The 26,057-nt window shown below is 40.4% G+C and overlaps 1 protein-coding gene across 3 annotated transcripts in view; it reads right to left on the bottom strand.

The window, feature by feature from the left end:
* Nucleotides 1-25,519, bottom strand: part of PDXDC1 (pyridoxal dependent decarboxylase domain containing 1) — a 53,304-nt gene extending 27,785 nt beyond the window's left edge. For 2 of the 3 annotated variants that reach the window (XM_058569999.1, XM_058570001.1), the window contains exons 1-7: nt 25,370-25,519; nt 11,351-11,424; nt 10,746-10,811; nt 8,010-8,090; nt 7,634-7,675; nt 6,095-6,241; nt 4,472-4,661 (exon numbers count right to left, since the gene is read on the bottom strand). In XM_058569999.1, the coding sequence (XP_058425982.1) occupies nt 4,472-4,661; nt 6,095-6,241; nt 7,634-7,675; nt 8,010-8,090; nt 10,746-10,811; nt 11,351-11,424; nt 25,370-25,390 (621 nt within the window). In that variant the 5' untranslated portion in view covers nt 25,391-25,519. The remainder of the gene's footprint in view (nt 1-4,471; nt 4,662-6,094; nt 6,242-7,633; nt 7,676-8,009; nt 8,091-10,745; nt 10,812-11,350; nt 11,425-25,369) is intronic. The other variant, XM_058570000.1, reaches the window with a different exon arrangement.
* Between the last annotated feature and the right edge of the window lie 538 nt (nt 25,520-26,057).

Raw genomic sequence — 26,057 nt, 5'->3', positions numbered from 1 at the left:
CAACTGTTCTTTTTAAACACTCTCTCTCCTTAGGAACTCTTAATATTATAAATAAATGTTAAACTACATCTAGAAAGTCGAGCCAAAAAAAGGGTGAATTTCCAGGAGCTGAGATGTCTTATAAGAGGACACAGACAATGTAAAATTTCCTAAAGGAGTCAACAAAATGAGTAACTATCAACTCATATTCTAACTGAGTAACTATCTTTGGCATATTCTAGAATATACCAAAAAAACAAACAACAACAAAAAACACTTTTCCAAACCACGAAACAAGTGAACCCTCAGCATTTTTCTGGGGATAATTTAGGGTCCTTCCTCCAAGCATTAGTGGTAAATAATAACAGTTAAAGGCATTCAAAGAACAATATCTTATTTATGGGTCCACCCACTCCTAAAAGTAATAAATATGGTCTAGCAGATGTACATTTCTTTTTTTTTTTTTATTGATGTTTTAATGGTTTCTAACATTGTGAAATTTTGGGTTGTACATTTTTGTTTGTCCATCACCATATATATGACTCCCTTCACCCCTTGTGCCCACCCCCCACCCCCACTGCCCTTGGTAACCACAGTCCAGTTTTCTCTGTCCATGTGTTGGTTTATATTCCACGTATGAGTGAGATCATACAGTGTTTGTCTTTCTCTTTCTGGCTTATTTCACTTAACATAATACGCTCCAGGCCCATCCATGTTGTTGCAAATGGGACGATTTTGTCTTTTTTTATGGCTGAGTAGTATTCCATTGCATATATATACATTTTCTTAATCCAATCGTCAGTCGAGGGACACTTAGGTTGCTTCCACTTCTTGGCTATGGTGAATAATGCTGCAATGAACATAGGGGTGCATAAGCCTCTTTGGATTGTTGATTTCAGGTTCGTTGGATAGATTCCCAGTAGTGGGATGGCTGGATCATAGGGCATCTCTATTTTTAATTCTTTGAGGAATCTCCATACCGTTTTCCATAGAGGCTGCACCAATTTGCATTCCCACCAGCTGTGTATGAGGGTTCCTGTTTCTCCACATCCTCTCCAACATTTGTTGTTTTTTGTCTTGGTGATTATAGCCATTCTAACGGGCGTGAGGTGGTATCTTAGTGTTGTTTTGATTTGCATTTCCCTGATGATTAGTGATGTTGAGCATCTTTTCATGTGCCTATTGGCCATCTGTATATCTTCCTTGGAGAAGTGTCTGTTCATTTCCTCTGCCCATTTTTTGATCGGGTTGTTTGTTTTTTTGTTGTTCAGTTGTGTGAGTTCTTTATATATTATGGAGATCAACCCCTTGTCAGATGTATGTTTTGCAAATATTCTCTCCCAGCTGGTTGGTTGTCTGTTCATCTTGATTCTGGTTTCATTTGTCTTATAAAAGCTCTTTAATCTGATAAAGTCCCACTTGTTTATTTTTTCTTTAGTTTCCCTAGTCTGGGTAGGCATGTCATCCGAAAAGATTCCTTTAAAACCAATGTCAAATAGTGTGTTGCCTATATTTTCTTCTATGAGTTTTATAGTTTCAGGTCTCACCTTCAGGTCTTTGATCCATTTTGAGTTAATTTTTGTAAATGGCGATAGCACATGGTCCACTTTCATTCTTTTGCATGTGGCTGTCCAGTTTTCCCAACACCATTTATTGAAGAGACTTTCCTTTCTCCATTGCATGTTCTTAGCACCTTTGTCGAAAATTAGCTGTCCGTATATGTGTGGTTTTATTTCTGGGCTTTCAATTCTGTTCCATGGGTCTGTGTGTCTGTTTTTGTACCAGTACCATGCTGTTTTGATTACTATTGCTTTGTAGTATGTTTTGAAGTCAGGGATTGTGATGCCTCCTGCTTTGTTCTTTTTCTTTAGGATTTCTTTAGCTATTTGGGGTCTTTTGTTGCCCCATATAAATTTTAGTATTCTTTTTTCTATTTCTGTGAAGAATGTCATTGGGATTCTGATTGGGATTGCATTGAATCTGTAGATTGCTTTAGGTAATATAGACATTTTAACTATGTTTATTCTTCCAATCCACATGCATGGGATATCTTTTCATTTCTTTATGTCATCATGGATTTCTTTCAATAATGTCTTGTAGTTCTCATTGTATAGGTCCTTCACCTCCTTGGTAAGATTTATTCCTAGGTATTTTATTCTTTTTGATGCAATTGTAAATGGTATTATCTTTTTGAGCTCTCTTTCTGTTAGTTCATTATTAGCATATAGAAATGCAACTGATTTTTGTAGATTGATTTTGTACCCTGCAACTTTGCTGTAGTTGTTGATTGTTTCTAATAGTTTTCCAACCGATTCTTTAGGGTTTTCTATATCTACAATCATGTCATCTGCAAATAGTGAGAGTTTCACTTCTTCGTTACCTATTTGGATTCCTTTTATTCCTTTTTCTTGCCTAATTGCTCTGGCCAAAACCTCCAGTACTATGTTGAACAGGAGTGGTGAGAGTGGGCAGCCCTGCCTCGTTCCTGTTCTCAGAGGAATGGCTTTCAGTCTTTCCCCGTTGAGTATGATGTTGGCTGTGGGTTTGTCATATACGGCCTTTATTATGTTGAGGTACTTTCCTTCTATTCCCATTTTATTGAGAGTTTTTATCATAAATGGATGTTGTATCTTGTCAAATGCCTTCTATGCATCTATTGAGATGATCATGTGGTTTTTATTCTTTGTTTTGTTGATGTCATGTATCACGTTGATTGATTTGCGGATGTTGAACCATCCCTGCGTCCCTGGTATAAATCCCACTTGATCATGGTGTGTGATCTTTTTAATGTATTGTTGTATTTGGTTTGCCAATATTTTGTTGAGGATTTTTGCAGATGTACATTTCTTAAGAGAAATGAGGTCAGTGTTATGGATGGAGACAGTAATTGTTAAATAAGTTTTTTTTCCCCTGAGGAAGATTAGCCCTGAGCTAGCATCTGTGCCAATCTTCCTCCACTTTATATGTGGGTTGCTGCCACAGCATGGCTGACGAGTGGCATAGGTCTGCGCCCTGGATCTGACTGCCGAAGAACCTGGGCTGCCAAAGCAGGGCACACAGAACTTAACCACCATGCCATGGGGCCGGCCCACAAATAAATGTTATATTCTTCATTTTTAGCTTCCAAATCCTAGAAGCGTTTATAGTTTTAGGAATTTTTTAACGGTTGCCACATATTGTTCTGTATAACCAAGACATGGTAGAATTTAAAGACCAAAAATTTAATGAGTACTTTTTTCATGCTTTCTCTCTCGTAAAGGACTTTTCTTTTAAAGTATGAAAGTGAAACCCAAGTAAAACGCACAGTAAAAAAGCATGGAAATTAAAAGTAAAAACGCCCCCTGCCATAAGCCACCAATCCACCACTGTTAACAGGTTAGTGAATAAACTTCCAGACATTTTCTACTTATAAATATACGTATTTATATAGATATATTTTTCTAGGTATAAAAACATACGCATATAAGCATGTACACAATTTTTAAAACATGGACATGACCATCTTCTATATACTGTTCTGCCACCTGCCTTTCTCGCTTAACAGAATATCCTCATCTTCTGAAGACTGGATTGCTGTTCCAAGACAGCCTTGGGTCCAGAAGAGCCTGGCCTGCAGCAGGTACTCAAAAAAGTAATTTGTTTTGCATTTCCATAGGGATATTATAAAACTCCCCATTTTGTATACCCTCAAGAAGAGGACATAATTTCTTGCCATCAGTGACCACAGCTCAGAATCAACTTAAGTCCCTGATTTTCCTCTATATATCTCCTCAGGACTCCTCCGTCTTACAAAAGACAAACCCTCCAATCCTATGGGTTTTGCCTTAAAATATTCTTGGCCAAGAGGCTTAACATTGTCTCAAGGTAGCCCCCTAACTGGGCTACATGCACCATGAACTTTAAAAATGGCAATGCTCTTTGATCTAGTAATTCTAGATTGACTCTGAAAATCTATCTGAGAACTATAACCCTAAATATAGAAAACAATTTATGCACAAACATGTCTGTAAGAGTACTATACAAAGAGAATTACCTGGAAATGGTCATAGAAAGCAAAAGAATGCAAACACTCTAATTGTTCAAAAGGAAAACAGTTAAAAAAAAATATACACTCACTTGAAGGAATATTTCAAAGACATTAAAAATAAACTTTACTTTGAAGAATTGTTAAAACATGATATGCACGTATTATAACAGTGAGAAAAGCCAGATATAAAAAACACACATACACTCACTCTGATTAAAGTTTGAAAAGAAATAAAGTAAAATGTTGACTGTGGCTGCCTTTGGGCAACTAAAAAATATATATATCTAAATTTATTTGCATAGATTTATATATTTTCTTATAACAACAAAACAAGTATATAAGAAAACCATCTTTCTTTTCACTTGAAAAGAACAGCAGCTAAAGAAATAAGTCTACACACTTGAAAAAGTTCCAGGGCAGAATAAAACATTGTTTCTTTAAAATATCCACCTTATACCACATTACCTGATTACAAAGGTACTGGCCCAGGCCAGGCATAGCAGCAGCACTAAGATATATAACAGGTTTCTTGTTATATAACACATTGAACCCATCCACTACGAAGTCTTCATAGCGAGAATGAATGGCAAGCCTACAGATCTTTGCAAGTCCTTCTCTTTCTTCTTCGTGGAAATAAGCACAGCCATTTTCATACCTGTTAAGAGACACCCAGATATCAATATGTTGTTATCTCTGGTTAACTCTGATTTTATATCCCAATCTTATAATCATGGAAGTAATTCTTTTCTCAACCTAGAAACTGTCACCTAGATCAGTCAATGGAGATAGGAATCACCCTCATCTGAGATAGCTGACAGCTCCTTACAGATGGAGGTTATAAAGAACAGAGGCAATGACCCTTCCACCATACTCACCTCCATAAAGAGCAGAAACTATGAAAACCAGTGGAGAATAGGCATTCCTCACACATAAAAAGGCTGAAGATCATGGTTTTGGCTTATTCTACAAGAAGGACAGCACTGGATAATGCAGGCACGGTTCTTAGCAGAGTTTCAGCCCAAAAACATCCAAAGTAAATAAAACTGTCAAAACACTAGTCAGGCTAACTTTTGCTTGCACTATTATCTGCTTGGGGCCTTTTATTGTTCTCAATCTCCCAGAGAACGAGAGAGAGAGAGCATTTCAATTACAGGTGTTGGATTTTTATTGGAACACAAGAAAATTTCTCCTTTGCAATATGGTCAGGCAAACTTATACTCTCGCCAGGCGAAGCTCCTTCTCAACAAGTGAAAGTGAGTCTCCCAAGTTAAGTGTTCCAATGCTAGGCAAATGCTCCTTTTGTGAGGAAGATCAGCCTTGAGCTAACATCTGCCAATCCTCCTCTTTTTTGCTGAGGAAGACTGACCCTGAGCTAACATCCGTGCCCATCTTCCTCCACTTTATATGGGACGCTGCCACAGCATGGCTTGCCAAGCGGTGCATCGGTGCGTGCCCGGGATCCAAACCAGTGAACCCGGGGCGGCCGCAGCAGAGTGTGCGCACTTAACTGCTTGTGCCACCAGGCCGGCCCCTCCTTTCCTCTGACAGTAATAATACAAACACAAAAACACCATTGGTCTTGTGTCTTCTACTGAATCCTTAATCTGCTATAATTCCTTAACAATGCCAACATTATCACAGTATAAAGCAAACTTCAATTTCACAACACATACTCATCTTCCTACGACAGCATTTCCTTTCTACTAAAGCACCAGCTAATACTTTGATTAAAGATATCTGAATCCATTTCACTGCTCTATCTTCTATCAACATGTGCCAATTAGGAATCCTAAAAGTAAGCAACTGCGGACATTATCCAACATGCACGTGCTTATGTTCTCAGCTTTTTACATATACTAGTTCATTAGCTCATTTACTCCTCACAATAATGCCAAGAAATAGATATTAAGGCTATCTCCGTTTAAAAGATGAGGAAACTGAGGCATGGAGAGGTTAAGCAATCCTTCCAAGAGGAAGAGGAAGAGGCAGATTTGAACCCAGATAGTAAATCTCCAGAAAGCAGATCTCTCCCAGTCTATACCCCACTCATCAATGTCCTTACCGCAAACTAAAAACTCATGTCTTTACCTGAAAATTCTGCATAGCCATAAGGTAGTGTCTGAAAGTATCCGAGTTGTAAGTTTTCTCAGCCTCTCTTTGTCCAGAGTTGAAATATAAGCTCCCAGACTATGCCCCAACAAAGCTATATGACCTTGTTCTCCAATATTCTGGATTCTGTTAACCAAAATTCATTAGATTAAAAAAAAGTACTAATCAAAGCATAAATAAAGAAATAAAACTTAAGAGAAACAGCATTCGACAGAAATTTCTGTCAGAGTTGAAATCTACTTAATGGCATAGAAGGCAGAAATACAGATAAATTTAGAAAATTCAATGCACATAAGGTATTGATAGTCTGGGGAGGAAAACTATTTTTAAAATTCAAGTCATAGGAGATAAATTTCCTTATTTTTATTGAATACCTACTAAATATACAAACTGTTTTCAATACAAACTGTTTTGAATTTTCTTCTAAAAATTTTTTTAAAATTAAGTACCAGCTGTAAGAACTATGGAGGGTAGAGCTGAGACAAAATGTGCAGAAAACAATTTTTTTAAGACTCATTAGATAAAGATCAATTCCCTGCATTAACTAGCTATTTATGAAAATAATACAGCAAATTCAAGCGGAACGAGGTATTGTATTATATATAATTAAAATGGATGGACAAATTTCCCTTATAACTATAAATCAACAAGAAAAAGACAAAAAATTGAACAAGATATTGGGCAGAGGAGACAGCTCACAGAAAAGGAAATATAAATAAGTCAAAACATACAAAACGACACTTAACCTGGTTCATAAGAAAAATGCAAATTAAAATTATACTGAAATATAATTTCTCACCCAACAGATTGACAACGATTGTTAAGTCTGCTAACACCCTTGCAGGTAAAGGTGTGGGGAAAGAGGGGCTCTCATACACTGCTGGTGGCACTGTAAACTGGCACAATTCCGTGGAGGGAAATTTGGCAATATCTATTGAAATCACAAATGCACAAACCACCTGGCCCAGCAATCCCACTTCTAGGACTTTAACATCCGGAAACACTTGCGTCAATGAGAAGTGACACATGTACGAAGTTATTGGCTGCAGCAATGTTTGTATTAGTAAAACATGAATAGAAGACTAGCTAAATAAAATATGGTTCATCCATTCAAAGTGAAACTAAACAGCTCTTGAAGGAGAAAGCTCCTTGTGTATTAATATGCAATGAACTCCAAGACATAAATGAAAAAGTAAAGTACAGAACAATGTACACAGTATTTATGCACTGGAGGGGGTGAGTATAGACATTTTATTTGTGTATACATACACACAAAATATTTCTGAAGAATATACAAGAAACTGACAACACTGTCTATCTCTAGGGAGGAGAACAAGATAGAAGGCAGAGGTAAGAAAGAAGATTGCTTTTGTATATGTACCCTTGTTATCCTTCGAAATTAAACCAGATGAATGTATTAATTATTCCAGAAAATTAAATTTAAAATAATTAAGGAGAAAATAAAACTAAATAGCTAAACAGACGAATAAATAAAAATAAAACAAATGGATGACTCACAGACAACGTGGCCTGCCACCCATCAATTCAGCTGTAGCAATTCTTAGCAAGCAGAAGCACATAAGCACAAGTGATCAGAAGCAGAAAAGTGCACAGCAGTTATTCTTTGGTCCCTTTGTCAACCCCTCCCTAAGACACCATACCATAAAAACTACAGGGGTTAGTTTTAGTAAATACCTTCCTTTTACAAAATATATTATCTAAAGTATATAAATGTCTCTCTGAAAAGAAAAAAAATGAACGTTTTAATATCATATGTACTGTAACTCTGAATGAAACACAGCTTATTATTTCAGCATCTTGTAAGAATGTAATCACTATCAAAATCATGAACACATAGACTTTCAAAGAGAAGCTGCCAACTGTTCTGTATTACCGGGCACTCTGGGGCTCCTCATCTTCATCACCATGCATCAGATTCTGAACTAACTGGAGGATGCTCACCATATCTTGCCCACTGCAGAATAAAAAAGAGTTGATGGACAGGTGGAAATACCACACATCCCCACCACTCTCTATTTCTCTCATCCAAACTAGCTTTAAGTTTTTTTTTAAAGGAGTAGCTATAAGAGAAAGAATGTGTCTGAGATAAAATATACATCTTTTAAAGACAGACTTCAAATTATTAACTGAATTCTGAAAATAACCATTTTTTTTTGTCAGTGCAAGTCAATCCTGTGTACAGCAGAGTGGAACCCTGCCCAGTCTTTTGGGTCATCCTCTAATCTTTTAGCACTCTATCGGACAATGCTCCATTGCTATTCATGGGGTTTTCATGGCCAATTTTTTCAGAAGTGGACGACCAGGTCCTTCTTCCTAGTTTGTGTTAGTCTGGAAGCTCCACTGAAACCTGTCCACCATGGGTGACCCTGCTGGTATTTGAAATAGTGGTAGCATAGCTTTCACAGCAATATGCAGCTGCCACAGTATGACAACTGACAGATGGATGGTGTGACTCCCTGACTAGGAAACAAACCCAGGCCACAGCAGTGAGAGTGCTGAATCTTAACCACTAGACCACCAGGGCTGGCTGAAAATAACCTTACTTGTGATTGATTAAATCTTCTACCTAAATACGAGATTGATTTTTTAAAATTTCACCAGTATTGCTTTAGCAATATTTCTCTATCTGTTCATATGAATCCTGGAGAATATTTAATAAGCATGCTATAAAAGCCAAAACAGTCCTTATAAGATGCTGGCGGGTCACTGAAGCAGCAAGAATAGTCCAATGCCATCAGTATATCTAGTTTCTCTCCATGCAGGAGTCTCATCTGTTTGTTCTAACAGACTTCATCATGTAATGCACGCATCGTTTATTACCACCTCTTCCCCAAGCTGGGAAACTGCAGATCTGCTTAGACTGTAAACAGACTGACTTCTATCCAAGATAATGTTACCAAATGCTCATTACATGAGGAGGTGAAAATTTATGAGAAGAATGTGAATGGCTAAAGTCATCAGCAATGGCAAGGCAATTTGTAACACATGTAAAAATATTATCGCTCTATTAATGAGAATATGACTAACAAAAAGCTCTCTCTTTTGAAAAGGAAGCACTGTCAAAATAATGCCCCAGTACCCATCCTCCCTGAGGTGCTGAGCTTCGAGGGGCTCTGGTCCTTTGACACTGTGTAGATATTAGGCCAAGGGGCCCTCGAGGCACGCCTGAGCGCTAGCCATGTGACCATGAGCAAGCTATTGAAACGTGCTAAGCCCCAAATTACAGAATCATGAGGATGCAATTAGACAGTGCATGTAAAGCACTTAACACTGTGCCTGGCACAGTCCTATCTCAGATGTTGGCTATTAGCATGATTAAGCGCGAATACTCCCGACCAGCGGGTTTAATGCCCTCATCATGAGAACTGCAGATGTTCTTGGTAGTATCTCTTCCAAGGAAACTTCTGTAAGATCAGTAGAACCCTTTAATGCCCTTGTAGGCCTGGGATGAGGAGATTTATAGGACTGGTTCCTGTTCTGAGTTGCAGAACGCACTTCACATCAGGGCTGCAAATCAGCACCATTCAGACTACAAGGAGGAGTAGCTATTTTAAAATATTAGTATCTGGGTGTGTTAGATGTGACATCTATTGGCACACTGTATCCTTCCTCTGTACTTTTCTTTTGCAACCTTGTAACATGTTTATATTCAGGTCAAAGGACAATTTAAGGGAGTTGTACTGTTTACCTATGTGAAGTTTCCTGGTTATAAAATGAAAAAGTTAAGCTTGTTTGACAGAAGCCGGGCTGGGACTTTAATTCCAGATTGAGTGCTAACAACCTGTGAAAATTTTAGTCGAATACTTATTTTTCTGTTATTTTCCCTGCTGGCTCAAACCACAAACACTTGACAGATTTGCTTTCGCTGCCAAAAAATAAAGCACTCTGCCAATAAATGATTAAAGTTAACATTTTCCTTTCAATCATAAAAATGATAAGTCTTATCAAATTAAAATCTCTCTCACAATAAAGCTCAGCCTACCAAATAGATTACAGGTTTCAATGACGAAGTGTGATAGTAAAGTTATAATTATAAATTTGTGCATCACTTTTGAGTCATGAGTTTGTGTTAAATTCTGAATGGGAAAGGAGGAGAAGCAGGCAGACTCAACATTATTCCCAACCAGCCAATGGCATTCAGTTTTTTTTTTTTTTTTTTTTTTGGTGAGGAAGATTCGCTCTGAGCTAACATCTGCGGCCAATCTTCCTCCTTTTTTCCTTGAGGAAGATTAGCTCAGAGCTAACATCTGTGCCAATCTTCCTCTTTTTTTCCTTGAGGAAGAGTCACCCTGAGCTAACATCTGCTGCCAACCTTCCTCTATTTTGTATGTGGGTCGCCACCACAGCATGGCTGATGAGTGGTGTAGGTCTGCGCCTGGGATCCAAACCCGTGAACCTGGGCCACCGAAGCAGAGCACACAGAACTTTACCAGTAGGCTACAGGGCTGGCCCCGGCATTTGGTTTTTTGACGTTACACTGCACGTAACTCTAAATTTGCTTTGTGCTCATTAAAACTAAAATTGTAAATCAATAATGATAAAATCTTGGTTTAAAGAAAATATATAGCCTAACTTAAGGTTCTTATTACTTATCTTCATTGCCACCTACCTGCCTTGGAGTGGCCCTGGAATATCCCCTGAGATGAGCTTCTTTCCATTTTCCTCCTCTGTTCTTCTAATTTAAAGGAAATACAAAACTGTTCGTTTCATCACATCAAATTTCTAACATTTGAGCATGCAAACATGCAACAATGTTGCCTACAACCTCTTAGTAACTGATGTAGGATTTGAAACACAGTTATCACATCTCTCCCCCCACCCCTGGCCCCAGCTCCCAATTTGGGGTATAGTTTGAGTTTCAGGAAAAGAACATGGAAAAAATAATAATACTTCAACTCATTTCTTGGTTAGTTGATATCCTATATGACCTGAATATATGTCAAGAAGTATTTATAGATTAAAATCACTATATTAAGTAAATGAAACACTTAAAAGTCAGAACTAAAAATTATAAGTCCTGCCCCTCAATTTCAAAATCCTTTAATTACAAAGCACCTTTACCCAAGACAAATACCAACTCTAAAGTCAGCCGAAGCTAAGCTAAGTGTGACATTCTGAAACCAAGAGCTGTTTTCAACAGCAGGAAACTAGTGCCACGAGTTTCACAGCAGGTTGAACACGTTTAATAGGGGCACTTCTGTTCCACAGGCTCACCTCTGACTGTCCTCTAGCATCTTCATGGCCTCCTTCAAGTTCTTTCCCATTTCAGCTAACGTAGGGTCTGCTATCTGGGAAGCAAATCAAAAAAAAGTTAGATTTTAATAATCCCTCTATTATTCCTGCAACATAATTCATTCAGAAAAGCTAAATGCAAGTCCACTTTCTTATGAATTTATTATAAAACATATGGATTTATTATAAAAGTATACGTTTGATTAAAAAATTCCAACAGTACAAACATATAACATAAACAAAGTCCACCAGTCCTACTGCCCAGGGGAAGCCACTTTTAAGTTTGACATACAGCTTCCCAAATTTTTACCTTACTCATATACACCTCTGCAACTTTCTTTTTTCTGCTTTATAGTGAATATGGTTCCACGTCAGTATGCCCACTTCTTTCTTCTTAGTGGTGACACCATATTGCAGTCTATGGATGTGCCATCATTTAACCAGTCCTGAATTAACAGACCCTTAGGTTATTCCAGTTTTTCACTATTAGAAGCAAGGTTCAGCAAAGTATGTCAAGTATGCTATTTGTTTTACTGTTGTTGTAGGCTGAAAAATGGCCCCCCAAAAGACAGTCACATCCTAATCCCTGGAACTGGTGAATGTTATCTTATAAGGCAAAGTCTTTGCAGATGTGATTAAGTTAAGGATCTTGAGATGGCAAGATTACCCCGAATTATCCAGGTGAGCCCTAAACGGAATCATATCCATCCACACGAGAGAGAAGTGGAAAGAGACCACACACACACACACACAAACAGACGAGAAGGCTACGTGAAGATGAGCAGAGGGAGTTTGAAGATGCTGGCCTCGAAAACCGGAGTGATGGGGCCACAAGCCAAGGAAGGAGTGCTGGCAGCAACATAAGCTAGAACAAGAATGAAAGGGACTCGCTCCCAGAGCCTCTGGAGGGAGCGCAGCCCTGCCAACACCTCGATTTCAGCCCAGGGATACAGATTTCAAACTTCTGGCCTCCAGAACTGCGAGACAATACACTTCTGTTGTTCTAAGCCATCCAGTTTGCGCTAATTTGTTACAGCAACCACAGGAAACTAATACACTCCTAAATGGGCAAGTGCTTCTATAAGCTCGGGAAGCTTACACAGCCGGTGATAGTGACCACCTGCAGAGAAGGGAACTGGAGGACGGGCACAGGGGGCAGAGGGAGTCTTTTCAGTTCACATCCGTTTGTTACTTTTGGATTTTAGTACCAAGTGTACATCTATCTCCCATTCAAAAAATAAAACAAAATTTTAAAAATTCTTGCACAATTAAAACACACACTTATTTTCCTTTCTTTCTTCTTAATCTCCACAGCAATTATTAGGCAGACAATTTTGTTGCCTTGAATCTCTGTATAGTATGAGTTGGGTTATAAACAGTTAGAGAAGCTCTCTTTTTCTCTTTTGTTCCCTTCTTCCTCTTCAAGAGTACTTCAAGTGTATTTCTCTTCTCTTCATATTGCCTTTGTACCTAGTAATATCTTATACAGAGTAGTTGTACAATGAGTTGTATTACGTTTAGTACTGCATTACCTCCTCAAAATTGTTTTTAAAAAAATTCTACTCAATTTACCAAACAAAGTAAGTATCAGAAAATGCTAATTCTAAAAGGGACCTTAGGGATCTAGCCCAGGGATTTTCCACTTGTGTTCTTCTGAGCCCTAAGACTCCCGGGATGAACTCTGGGGAGGAGGGGTTGGGTAGGCAGTTGGGGCTTCTAGCTCCCTAACCGCCCCCCCCCCATTAAGGAGATCACCTCTGTTTTATATAATAGGGTTTTGAGTAAAGTTTTGTGTGTAAACAATTTCATTAAAAACAAAGTATGGCATGAAAACCTTTGATTCCGGTCTAACATTTTTGAGGTGAAGAAACTAAGACTTAGAGAGGTAAAGTGACTTGCCTAAGGCCATGGAGCTAACAAATGACAGAGTGGTGCCAGAACCCTGGTTTCCTGACTCTTGTTTCCAAACTCTTTCTATTACACCACACCGACTCTCACAAGGGATTACAAAATAATCACGTAGCCACATCTGACTTTTACACAGATAGAAAAATCATTTTAAAACAGGTGTCTCCAATAAAATTCACAATTTAAATGTAACCATGAGATGGGTGAGAGAGCAATCTAAAAGAGTCTCAGTGTTCTCAGTAAATGATTATGAGTAGGATGAGGAACAGATAATGGTTAAGAGAATTTATCTTAACTCCTCTATCTACTGGTCATGTTCCTTATTATTCTCATCTCGTGACACTCCAATGTGTCCCGGATCATCTGGCCAAATGAAAAGATAGTTTGCTTGATCAATCACACCTCTATGTTTCATGCTTATAACACTTGCCCTGTCTGCAACATCCTCGTGCCTTTTATCTATCACTAGCTACCTATTAAATCACAATTCAATACTTCCAAGAAACCTTTATGGATAAAACCATTTTCATGTCCTCTCTAATGATACTGATACCATTTTTTCTAAACCAAAAATCTGCTCTCGTTGCCTGACAAAAATGATCGTATTTATGGGGACCAAGGGACAGAATGCTTGAAACCAGGGCCATTCTACTATTCGACTGTTTATCCTCATGATTCCTTACATTCTTTACTGTGAATTGTTTTATAGATGATCTTTCCAGTATGGATATTCTCTCCAATTAGATTATAAGCTTCCTGAAGGCAATGATTCAGACTCCTATTGATTTTGACTCCTCTTGTAGGACCATGAGTCTAAAGTCAGCTCGGTTCTTGGATCGCCATGTCACCTCTGAAACCTCTCAGGAAGGCATGGTGTACTGGATCTCAACATAACTGGCTCTAAGTGCAACACAGCTAATTTTTCCTATAGGACTGGAACAAATTTTTCATTTAAGAATAGACCAAGTAGTTGACTTAGTTTAGAAGCCACTTCATAGGAACAATACTTATTTTTAAACACCAGAATCACATGTGATGACGGGATGCTTACACTGTGGAAGGCAGGAGGGAAGCGCAGCTCCCTATTCCCCCTCCCGAGTCTCCCTCTAGAGCTCCCTGAGGGGAACAGCTGACACTGAAATTGGTCTTGCTCCTACTCTTTTAGGGAGTGAAGTGGGGCTGGGAGTGGGTGGGTAAGGAAAATAGCATTTATAGTTAAATTTGAGTGAATTAAATGTGAGTATGATATGACTCCAATGTCAGAGACCCTCACGTGCTTGTTGCATTAATTGGATAATCCAAAAGATAAAATGTTATCCAGTTGCAGGATAACATCAGGCTCTAAGTCAAGGAACGCTCTAAAGAAAATGTATATTTATTAACGAGTTCCTTAAAACTGAAAACCCTGCCTCCATAAGCATCTAGTGAGGGCGGCCACTACTTTCTTACTCACATTTTGTATCCTTAGGACATGTTAGAGTTCCAGACAAGGTAGCTGTGTGATAAATGTTAATAAACAGCAGCAGGGCAACAGCCAGACACCAACTTAAATGAGTGAAGAATTAAGTTGTAGAAAGATGTCTATTATTCAGTATTTAGAAGGAGACTTTTATGATATCAAGGGAAGAAAAAAATAGTATTCTGTGCCAGGTTCCTAAGAAGAAAGTCCTATCATTTTTTTATTCCTTAGCACCTAGCACAGGGTCTGGCACAGAAAAAGGGCTCAATGAGATCTGTGATCCTTCATAATTACTAACACTTACTGGGTTGCTTGCCATATTCCAGGCATGATGCTAATTAACACCTTGACATGCATTCGTTCCTGACTAACCCAAAGGCACAGAGTCAGTATGTGGTAGAGCCAGAACTTACAGTCTCTACTACCCTAGAACCAGTGCTCTTAACCACCAGACAACACTGCTTCTCAATTTCATCAAATAAGTAAACGAAGCAACTCACACTGTGAAAAAGCTCTGTACTCAAAAATCATAATCAGAACTAAGGCCTCATTTTAAAGATGATCTTTGCTTAATATTTTCTGATAAAAAGTATATCAGAAGACTCTCCCTACAGGTAAAACTTCTGTTCTACAACAGTCTCAACTAGATGACCATAAACTTATCATCCAAAACCAGGGCATTTTTAAGAGTGAAAGGGAGTACTGTTAATAATTAAGCCAGGACATAGGTAAGGACAGTCCCGGACAAACCAGGATGTATAGCTTCCCTAGTCTTCACTAAAAAGTTTACTTCAGATCTTAAACCATCATTCCACCTCGCGAAGCCCTGCAAATGTTTGTGGTGACGACTTTTTATGAGTTATAGGTAAAATGAAAGACGACATATAGTTTGAAAGCAGTGCACCCGCAGTGCATGTACTGCCTATGGCATCAGTCTCGATACTAAGGATCAGACAGTATTGCTAGCACAGACTTCGGTTCCTACTTATAAACACATCTGAATACACTTTCCCTCATTTAAATCGTGAGTAAAGTGACCTGGCTAAAAATCTGGGGCCTACTAGAAACAATTTCTGAAAAAAGGTCCCTTTGTTAACCAAAAAGGTCAACAGAGTCCCACTCTCCCTTTTGAGGCCAGTTGGTATTCAGTCTGTTTCCCTTCCATTATCTTTCCGACCGCCCTTAAGCAAGCCAGCCCAGGTTGTACTACATGTGAATGTGGTCCTTTAAGATGCTCTTCTAGGAAAGGGAACTGCAGTCAGCTCAGACTTCTGAATTGGACTCCTAGGGCCTCATCTCTCACTCTGGGTCCCTAAGCCTCAAAGAGGCTTGTAGCAATTATACTGTTAAAAAACAGACCAAAAAAGTGCAACAAAGCATTTACAGAGTGTGTATACACAGACACACACTTTCTAATTATGAAATTGCTATATGCTCATTACTGAGAATTCAGAAAGTTATTACATGGTTAGTCATTAGACTGTACATTTATAAGTTATATTTCAGCGATGGTTGATTCTGCTGTGTAATGAAGTGGATTCAGTATTCAGTATTTTTGCTTCAATTACATCTAACATAGATGTGTGGTATAATTTCAAGGCTCCTAAAAAGAATATTCAATTGTACGTTAATTGTCACAGAACTAGAACAGCTCATTTTGTAAAACAAGCCCCACCGTTCATCATTTTATGAGTATTTTTTTAGAGAATCTTTTTTTTTTTTGTGAGGAAGACCAGCCCTGAGCTAACATCCGATGCCAATCCTCTTCTTTTTTTTTTTTTATTGCTGAGGAAGACTGGCCCTGGGCTAACATCTGTGCCCATCTTCCTTTACTTTATATGGGATGCCGCCACAGCATGGCTTAACAAGTGGTGCGTCAGTGGGCGTCTGGGATCTGAACCGGCGAACCCCGGGCTGCTGCAGCGGAGCACGAGCACTTAACCGCTTGTGCCCCTGGGCCGGCCCCAAGAATCATTTTTATACTAGTTGATTTTCACCACTTTCAGTCACTGTGGAATATTAAAATATCCTGCCACTATCCGAAGAAGAAATATTGAAATATTACACATGTAATGTTAAAATATCATTAATTGAAGTTCTCACAATTTAAATATTGGAGGAAAAAAAGTCAAGAGTCAAATGCAAGGTAAACAGTAAAGGAGGTCAGGGAGCAAGTCTCAATTTTTCAAAAAAGCTAGTAGGAAAGTATAAATTTATCTGGAATAAGGCTGCATGGATTAATGAAAAAATCACTTATTTTTGCTTTTGGCTATAATCATATCAACTCAGTATGGGGTAACACTGGTACTATTCCTACTCTTATTATTTGGAATACATTCTATTTATTACTTTCTCTTTCATTTTTTAAAAACTGTGGTCATGACCTGATACATTGATTTGACATCCCACATATAGGATATAACCTGCAGTTTGGAATAAAACACCAATGTAATGGATGCTGGCAGTTATTAATAATGGGATAAACAATCATTTGTCAATAAAGTTTATTAACTAAGAAGTTGTTTATAATAACCTTTCAAAAATGGAAACTGCACTAGAAAAATAATAATCTTAGGGCATAAGATTTGGGAGCTACTGCTCTACAGTCATTTTTAAAATTTTCTCAGCTTTTAAGCATGCTTACTCAAGCTCTTGTATACATTTTCTTCAGTTAAACCAGTTTACCAGAGTGTGACAACAAAAATTGTTTATTTATGGGGCCGGCCTGGAGGCGCAGTGGTTAAGCGCGTGCACTCTGCTTCGGAGGCCTGGGGTTCGCCACTTCGGATCCTGGGCGGGCACTGACGCACCGATTGTCAAGCCATGCTGTGGCGGCGTCCCATATAAAGTAGAGGAAGATGGGCACAGATGTTAGCCCAGGGCCAATCTTCCTCAGCAAAAAGAGGAGAATTGGCATCGGATGTTAGCTCAGGGCTGATCTTCCTCACCAAAAAAAAAAAAAAAAAAATTGTTTATTTACTTTCACATGAATTAGGCACAAAAATAACACCTCAAACTCAGAATTCATAGACATCACTGTTTACCAAAATCCAAGTTAACAAAAAAAAAGGTGAGGGGAGGAGAGGGCAGCTAGATTAGCGACAGAAAGCAGATCTGGGATCTACTGCAAAGGGGCACAAGGGGGCTTTTTAGGGGGCTGGAAAGGTTCTCCATCTTGATCCCAGTGGTGCCTATATGACTGTATACAACTGCCCCAACTCAAACTGGATAATTAAAGTGGGCATTTACATTTCTATGTAAATTGTCCCTCAACTTAAAAAAAGGAAGGTGAATTGATTTAAAGTCAATTTAAAAGAAATATTAAGCAAATAATAGTACAAGTGGTACAGTGATGTGACAAAATTCACAAAGATGGTATCTGAATAACTGCTATTTGGGAAATTTAGACTTAAACCTTTAAAGAGAAGCAGCTTCCAGAAAAGAGGAAAAAAGGAAGTCTAAAATGTAATTTTAAAATATATCAATCACATCATTCATCAATAACAGAAGTGTATAACACTGTAGTTGCTATGAACTGTTTTCTCAGGGGAGCAATGTTCATAATTGGGAGGTTCTAGGACTACTGACAGAAGAAAAACTGAAGCACGTGAGAATCAGCTGCTGGTATCAGATGGAAGACCTTGTTATCAAAGCTAGTTTACAACATATGCATCAGACGTATAAAGAAATCACTACCTTTCTTCAACTGATCAAAGTGATCACATAAAGCTCCAAATTGCTGTGTTGCTAACAGACCAATGACACTTGTCTTCCACAGCTTTCTAAACGAGGTTAATCTGGGATAGTGATAATCATGCAACTATCAATTCTCCAAAAATCATATATCTTCCTGCCAGGTGAAAACATAAACAGTGCCCACTATCTAGCATTAAGTAAGTACCCAAATATCACACAGCTCTCAGAAGCAACAAGAACACAGCAGCAGTGGCTCCAGGAACTCAGTGATGAGAGAAAACAACAGGGATTCTCTGGAAAGTTGATACAGTGCCTTGCAAGCCTGGCTTACCTTAATGGAGTCTCAATTTCTACATCTGTAAATATTTTTGCCTGATTTCAACAGAAAAGTATTTAATTAAGAACTGGGCATTTTGTCTCTGTCTTCTAAGAATTGGATACTCTTGGAAAAATCTTACTTTTAACTATCATGGACTCTACGCTTGAGTGTGTCTGTGAGAACATGAAGACATACTGTAATTATTGGCTCATTAAACATCCTAATCTTCCTAGTTGAAAAGGGATGTGCAAATATTGCATAAGGTGTCAGTATTTAACCTTACAAATTCCTTAAGAAGAGAGGCAGAAAGAACATACGGGAAAAAGAAGGGGCAAAAATACACAGCAGAGGGGCCAGCCGAGTGGCATAGCAGTTAAGTTTGCACGCTCCACTTCCATGGCCTGGGGTTCGCAGGTTTGGATCCCGAGCAGAGACCTACGCAGCGCTTATCGAGCCATGCTGTGGCGGCGTCCCATATAAAGTAGAGGAAGATGGGCAAGGGATGTTAGCCCAGGGCTAATCTTCCTCAAAATACACAGCAGAGAGGTAAAAATCTGGTAGAGATCAGAAGGCAGCAAAGTTAGTAACATTAGGTCCAATCTGTCACAGATGGAGGTATGTGGAGGGGAAAAGGGCACTCAAATAGCTCGCCCTAAGATACGTGCTGGGAAGGCCAGGGACCCAAGTCTACGTTTCAAAAAATGTATTCCTAGAGACCACTACTTCTGGAGAATCATTCACTTAGACACCATATCACGAGTCAATGCTTCCCAATAACTACACAGAGGGAAAAATACTACACATCAGGAAAGCTCTAGTCCTAAAAAGTTTACTGGTTTATCTGGAATCACACACTTATTCTGGAACAAAAAGAACATTGCTTAAAGAGAAGCATGCTATAGTCACTGGAAAAAGTAAGTTTTTCACTGAGAAATGCTTTTTATAGGGAGTGTTTCCTAGGACTCGTTGACAGATCGAATCAGAAAAATAAAGATACCCATTATCCTTATCAATATCATTATTTCCAAAATTGAACTGGAATTATGTAGGATTAACGTTGCCAGCCTTATTTTTTTTGCTGAGGAAGATTCGCCCTGAGCTAACATCTGTGCCAGTCTTCCTCTATTTTGTATGTGGGTCACCGCCACAGCATGGCTGGTGAGTGGTGTAGGTCCGCACCTGGGATCCAAACCCACAAACCCAGGCTGCCAAAGCAGAGCGTGCCAAACTTAACCACCACAGCACAGGGCTGGCCCCACCAGCCTTATTTTTAAAACGGTTAAGAAGAATTCTGAGGAAAGGAACCCATCAATTTCTGAAGCCTCTGTGTATTTATGTATCTTCAGACCTTTAAGGTTGAACTGTGTGAAACAGCCAATGTTCAACTGTTTTTAATGCACAAAAACAGCAATTTCATATGACTGCACCTAATACAATGTCCAGTCTAATAAGTAATTCAGTCTCACTAGGATCCTCAAAAGCTTACTGGAGCTAAATGTTCAATGTCACTGAGTCACACTTTCAAAGCAAAGGCTTTATTTTGCTTTTCTGCATACAGAAAAAAGGTTACATTAGCAAAGTTTACTCCCCTCTCAGTCATCAGAAACTCAGAAAGCATTTTCCACAGAAATAAAATGTGGATAGGGCCCCAGGCTAGACCTCAAGGACTATCTAACCTTAAGGGAGCTAAATACTTAGCATTTGCCACAAAGCAAAAAATGATTGCAATAATAACAGAAACTAAATAAACAAAAAAATTGAATTGGAAATAATTTTATGGCCCTTGAATACTGCTTGGAAAGAATGGATTTAATTTAAGCTAGATAAATTAAATTTCTGAAAGGAATTGTTGGACATTTTCAAAGTGACTGGAGGTGTCTTTTTTATATCTGATTTAACTTCAAAAGATGAAATGGCTTTCCTTTCCCTTATGTTCTACCAGCAACAATATAAGGCACAATCATATCATAAAGTAAAAATCTACATTATATTCACATTCTAAAAAACTCTAGAAAAGCCACGATTCTGAACAATATTCTACCTAAAGAATCTCTTCCTCAAAATCTTTCCTGGTCACTCACTCCATGCACTTCCCGCCTGTTTCTTAGTTCCTGTAATCCTGTTTCCCCCTCCTTGCCATGAAAGGATTTGTCTGAACATGTATGCTGCTTACCAGACCGTACCCTCCTGCAGGGATCACGTCTGATTCCCTGCGTCTCTCTCAGCACACAGCACTCGGCTTTGACCATAGCTGGCCTTCAATAAAAATTATAAATGAAACCACGTTTCTGCTTTAAGTGAAAACAGATGACATTAAGCTCAAGCAACTCTTGTCTATGACTATAACTCATAATCCTAGATATAGTGGAACACACATGGTCCTGGGGACCATCAATAGCTCTGCTACTGACCAGCTCTGTAATGTCGAATAAATCAAGAATCACTGAGGCCATAAATTTTTAGGATCAGGAACTTTGTACCATGTTTTCCCTGACACCCAGCATTTGATATAATCATTTACCACCTTAGCCACCATGCACCTGTATGCAAAACCCTCCCATTATGATGATATAGGGATCGGCTTTAAATGAACGCTAAAATTACAGGCTATCATTTCCGCACAGGAGTCCCCATAATCTATGTGAGAGTGGGATCTACAAAGGCATACCACAAAAACTGGTCATTTCCAGCTTGGCTAATAGGGGTTCTGTTTGTGAGCTTTTAAAGTAAAAAGCAGCAACAGAAATTCTGGTGTCCTTATCAGTAATGATCAGGACTGTTCCATACATGCTCCTACTGCTCCTCATAAACTTACAAACAGTAAAGCGATAAAGAATTTTCCAAAATCAGGTCCAAAGGGTGGGGGGGAACTTAGCTCAGGATGAGTACAAGAAACAAAAATAGGCTGGGTTATATTATTTAGGTCAGAAACCAGGTGAAAGTTGCCTCTTTTAGAAACAAGAATTAGATATACAACAAATAGATTGGCTCCACTCTATAGTGCTGTCCAGTAAAACTTTCTGTGGTGATGGAAATGTTCTATATCTGCACTGTGCAGTACTGTAGGCACAAGGCACATTGTGACTATTGAGCACTTGCAATGTGGCTAGTGTGACTGAGGAACTGAATTTTAAATTTTATTTAATTTTAATTAATCTAAATTTCAATGGCCAAATGTGGCTAGTGGCTACCATATTGGACAGTGCAGCTCTAGATTCTCTATCCGTGGTTCTCAACCAGAGACGATCCCCCCTGACTCCAGGGAACAGCTGCTTCACCTGGAGACATTTCTGGTTGTCACACCGGGGAAGGAGTGCTACTGGCATCTAGTGGGTAGAGGCCAGGGATGCTGCTAAACATCCTGCCATGCACAGGACAGCCCTGCGACAGAGAATGATCCAGCCCCACATGTCAGTAGTGCTGAGCTTGAGACACCCTGCTCTAAGTTTACCCAAGGTTGGAATTAAAGCAGATATAAAACAAACTGCAATACACCTTGTTTAAACTTAACACCCAGGAAGAATGAGGTTTTCCAAGCAACAGGAAAACATCTGGGCTGGTCTACAAGTATAAAGTAGCAGGTTTTTTGTTCGTTTTTCTTTTTGGAGGAAGATTGGTGCTGAGCTAACATCTCTTGCCAATCTTCCTCCTTTTATCCTTTTTTCTCCCCAAAGCCCCAGTAGACAGTTGTATGTCATAGCTGTACATCCTTCTAGTTGCTCCACGTGGGACACCACCTTAGCAAGGCTTGATAAGCAGTGTGTAGGTCCGCGCCCAGAATCTGAACCCGTAAACCCTGGGCCACCAAAGCAGAGCTCATGAACTTAACCCCTGCGCCACCAGGCCGGCCCCCTGAAGTAGCAGGTTTTTACTAAAAAGTGTATGGAGATGTGTTGAATAACTTATCAAGATCTTCAGCATCAGAGTAATTATTTCCTGTGGCATTTTTTACTTTGAATATTAACATAAGTAAACACTGTGAGATGATGCTACAGGGCTTGTTCCTACTGAGCTGGACATGCAGTACTGGGGGCTGAGGCTCCTACTCCCACTCTTCTAGTTTGAATTCCTTGCCCCTTCAATTGACCTGTCTGATGTCTGATTTCCTGAGACATCATTAATTTCAAATTCAAGAAAACAGATACTACTGTGAAAGAAAAGCAAATCAAAACAAGAAAATGGCTCTGTCATTGCAGGTCTGCACGTCTACGTCTCACCTAAAGAAAAAGCAAGGGTACAGAATTATATTTGGACCAAAGGAAATGTACCGAGTGATTCTACTAAATGATGACAGCCAACGGCATTTTAGAGTGAGAGACCATTACTTGACATTTAAGAGGCTGGGTATCATATAACATTGTGGTTTCTGTAGCCAGTATAAATTATGCAAGGATCAGTTTAAATGGGATCATTCAGAACTGCTCAAATAGTTCTCAAATTTATATTAGCAATGTAGAACTTAGCCCAGAATAGTCTATTCTTCAAAGAAACAGGAATAATGGATGCAATTCAATGTTTTACTTTGATTCAAACTATTTTTCAGAACACAAAATCCTCAACATTCATATGATAGTAATGCTTTTTCTTTTCTGCCCACTTAGTACCAAGAGAAACTGTTCATTATGACATGTAAGGCCCTCTATTCCTTCAGGGAATATAAAAATAAGACACAATCTCAGTTCTGAAAAACTTACATTCAGAATTTTCACACTGGCCTAAGGCAGAAATTTCCAGCCCACATGTTCTGAATTCCTAAAAGATCACGGTAATTTTTTGTGAATGCTCCAGCCTAAGGCACTCTGAAGTTCCAGGACCTCTTCAGCTCTTCATTTGGAACGTTTAAGATCTTTCATCATCAATTAACATTTAGGGAGCAACCACTGTAATCTATTAATCAAATGTCAGAAAAGTAATATTTAAAGAAGGATTCCAACCCACTCTGTTTTACAGATTTGCCTAGAAAGGACTATTCTTGGAGGAAAAAACACCCCAGTTCTTTAGGTTTCTAACTGAAATGACACAAAACCCATCCCATCTTCTTACGAAACTGGAAAGGAAACAACACTTGAAGGGACATTTTTAGCATCACTTTGTATTCAACTACCGGCGTTACACATATGCTCTAGACCTCAGCACTACTGACATTTGGGGCAGATAAATCTCTGGCATGGGGGCTGTCCTGTGCACTGTAGGATGCTTAGCAGCATCCCTGGCCTCTACCCACTAGGTAGAGTGGGTAGTAATTGTGACAATCAAAAATGTCTCCAGATGTCGCCAAATGTCCCCTGGGGAACAAAACTGCCCCATGGTTGAGAAACACTGATCTAGATTGAAACTCAAAGTACCAAAAAAGTAGACATTGTGCTAATCAAAGGCCTGGAAAGACTTTATTCCTAGCCAGAAAAACACGCAACATTCACCACAGCAGCAGTGGAAAAAAAACAGATTATTGTCTTTTCTTGACTGCTTTCCACCCATGTATGAGACACAGCCAATGGGTGGGCTATACCACTGTGTGCACACGAAGACATCTGGCTGAACTTGTACAATAACTCCCTTCAACTCTCTAGCGACAAGCGGACAAATCCACAAAAGCTGCAGCATTGAAAAACAACAAATAGGTTATTTCTGCCAGTTCAAAATGCAAATAAAGCAGTCTTAAAACACTAGCATTGCTCCTGAATTCTACACGTATGAACAACCGGGTCTAGACCAGCAAACTCCCAGCTTGAACAGGGACAAGGACTTTGAGGCAGGGCAGAATGTCAGGTTCCCAAGGGAGGCATCCAGGAAGAAATCCAAGCACTGGTTCTCATTCACAAGCCCCAAATCCGGGACAATCAGAATCCATTTCACACGCCAGAGCAGCCTGCCAGGCACATCAGGCTGCTGTTCCCCCAGGGGGTAACCAGAGGAAAGCGCTGCTCCTGGTGGATTTCGGAACGACACGAGGGTCTCCCCTCGCAACCGCAAAGGGGGAGCCAGGAAGTTGTGGAGCAGCAGCAACCCCCACAACGAAATTCACAGTCCACAGAAGACCCGCCCCCTTCTGGACCTCAGGGGTCTTAACCTGGGATCACAAACTACAGCATCAGAGTCAACGTGCGGAACTGGTTAAACGCGCAGATCCCGGTCCCGCCCCCAGGGGTTCGGACCCAAGGGCTGAAAATCTGGATTTTTACCCACGGCCCCATGATCCCTAGGCACGCCGAAGTTGGAAAACCACTGCTTTAACATTGCTCTTCCTCACTCGCAGACCACGGAAAACCTACAGGTTTGCACTTGGCTCCGAAACAACTGGGGCTCCTCTCCAGGCGCTTCTGGGGCCGCAGGTTGTTAGCTCAGTCATCCGAAAGGGCGAGCCGAGCTCAGGCACGACCCGAGGTGGGCCCCGGGCAGAACCCGGCCCAGCCTCTCCCGGCCCACGGGGACCCGAGGCTCCCGGCCCCGCGACCTGACCAGGCCCCGCCGCGGAGCGCCGGGCCGGACGCCCTCGCGGCCAGGCCTCCTCAGGCAGGGCCCGTTAGCGCCCGGCCCTCTCCCCGGTCACAATGGCAGCTCGCGACCGGGAAACAGTCGCCCCGGAGGCGGCGGCGCCGTCCCCCACCCCAGTACGGACCTTCTCCAGGGACGCGTCCATGGCTGAGGCGGCCGGCGGAGCCCGACGGAGGTCCGGCGGCCCCGGGCGCTACTTCCGCCTCCCGCGCCCCGCCGCGATTTCCACGCTGGCAGCGCTGACGTGCCCCGCGCCCGCGGACCGCGGGGCGGAGACGAGGAGGAGCTGCCCGGCGCTGCCGCGGGGTGGGCAATCTGCGGGTCTCCGGGAGGCGGGGCGGGGCCCTCGGAGCGGGCGGGGCCTCCAGGCTTCCGTACCTGGCCGTGACGCCGGCCAGTCCTAATGGTCCCAGGTGAGAGGGGGGATAGACAGTGGAGCTTTTCCACATTCTTTTCAGAAGCCGGTCGCAGGCATCAGGGTAGAAATATAATAATAACAACTTAGCACTCATGCAATGAAAGGCTGGAAATACTAGTAACGCGCCTGCATTTCCAGGCCTAAGCTTCTAAGTTCCCCCCACTATCAACATCCCTCAGGAATGGAACAGTCCATTCACCACGAGGGGCGGGGCGAGCGAGCGCCCCTGCGCATGCGCAGGATCGATAGTTCCCTAGGTGCTCGAGGGTTTGCCGGTTTCAGGTGTTGGTCTCCCCAGTGACGGTGCTCTGAAAAGACGCTGAGCAGAGCTAAGGTATTTGTCTCAGACCTTACTTCAGAATTCTAGACGGAAAAGACTTTGAGTCAACTGGCC

The sequence above is a fragment of the Diceros bicornis genome, chromosome 26 (genome assembly GCF_020826845.1).
Source record: "Diceros bicornis minor isolate mBicDic1 chromosome 26, mDicBic1.mat.cur, whole genome shotgun sequence".
Lineage (NCBI taxonomy): Eukaryota > Metazoa > Chordata > Mammalia > Perissodactyla > Rhinocerotidae > Diceros > Diceros bicornis.
The sequence above is the reverse complement of the archived record's forward strand: the minus strand, read 5'-3'. Positions and strand labels throughout refer to the sequence as shown.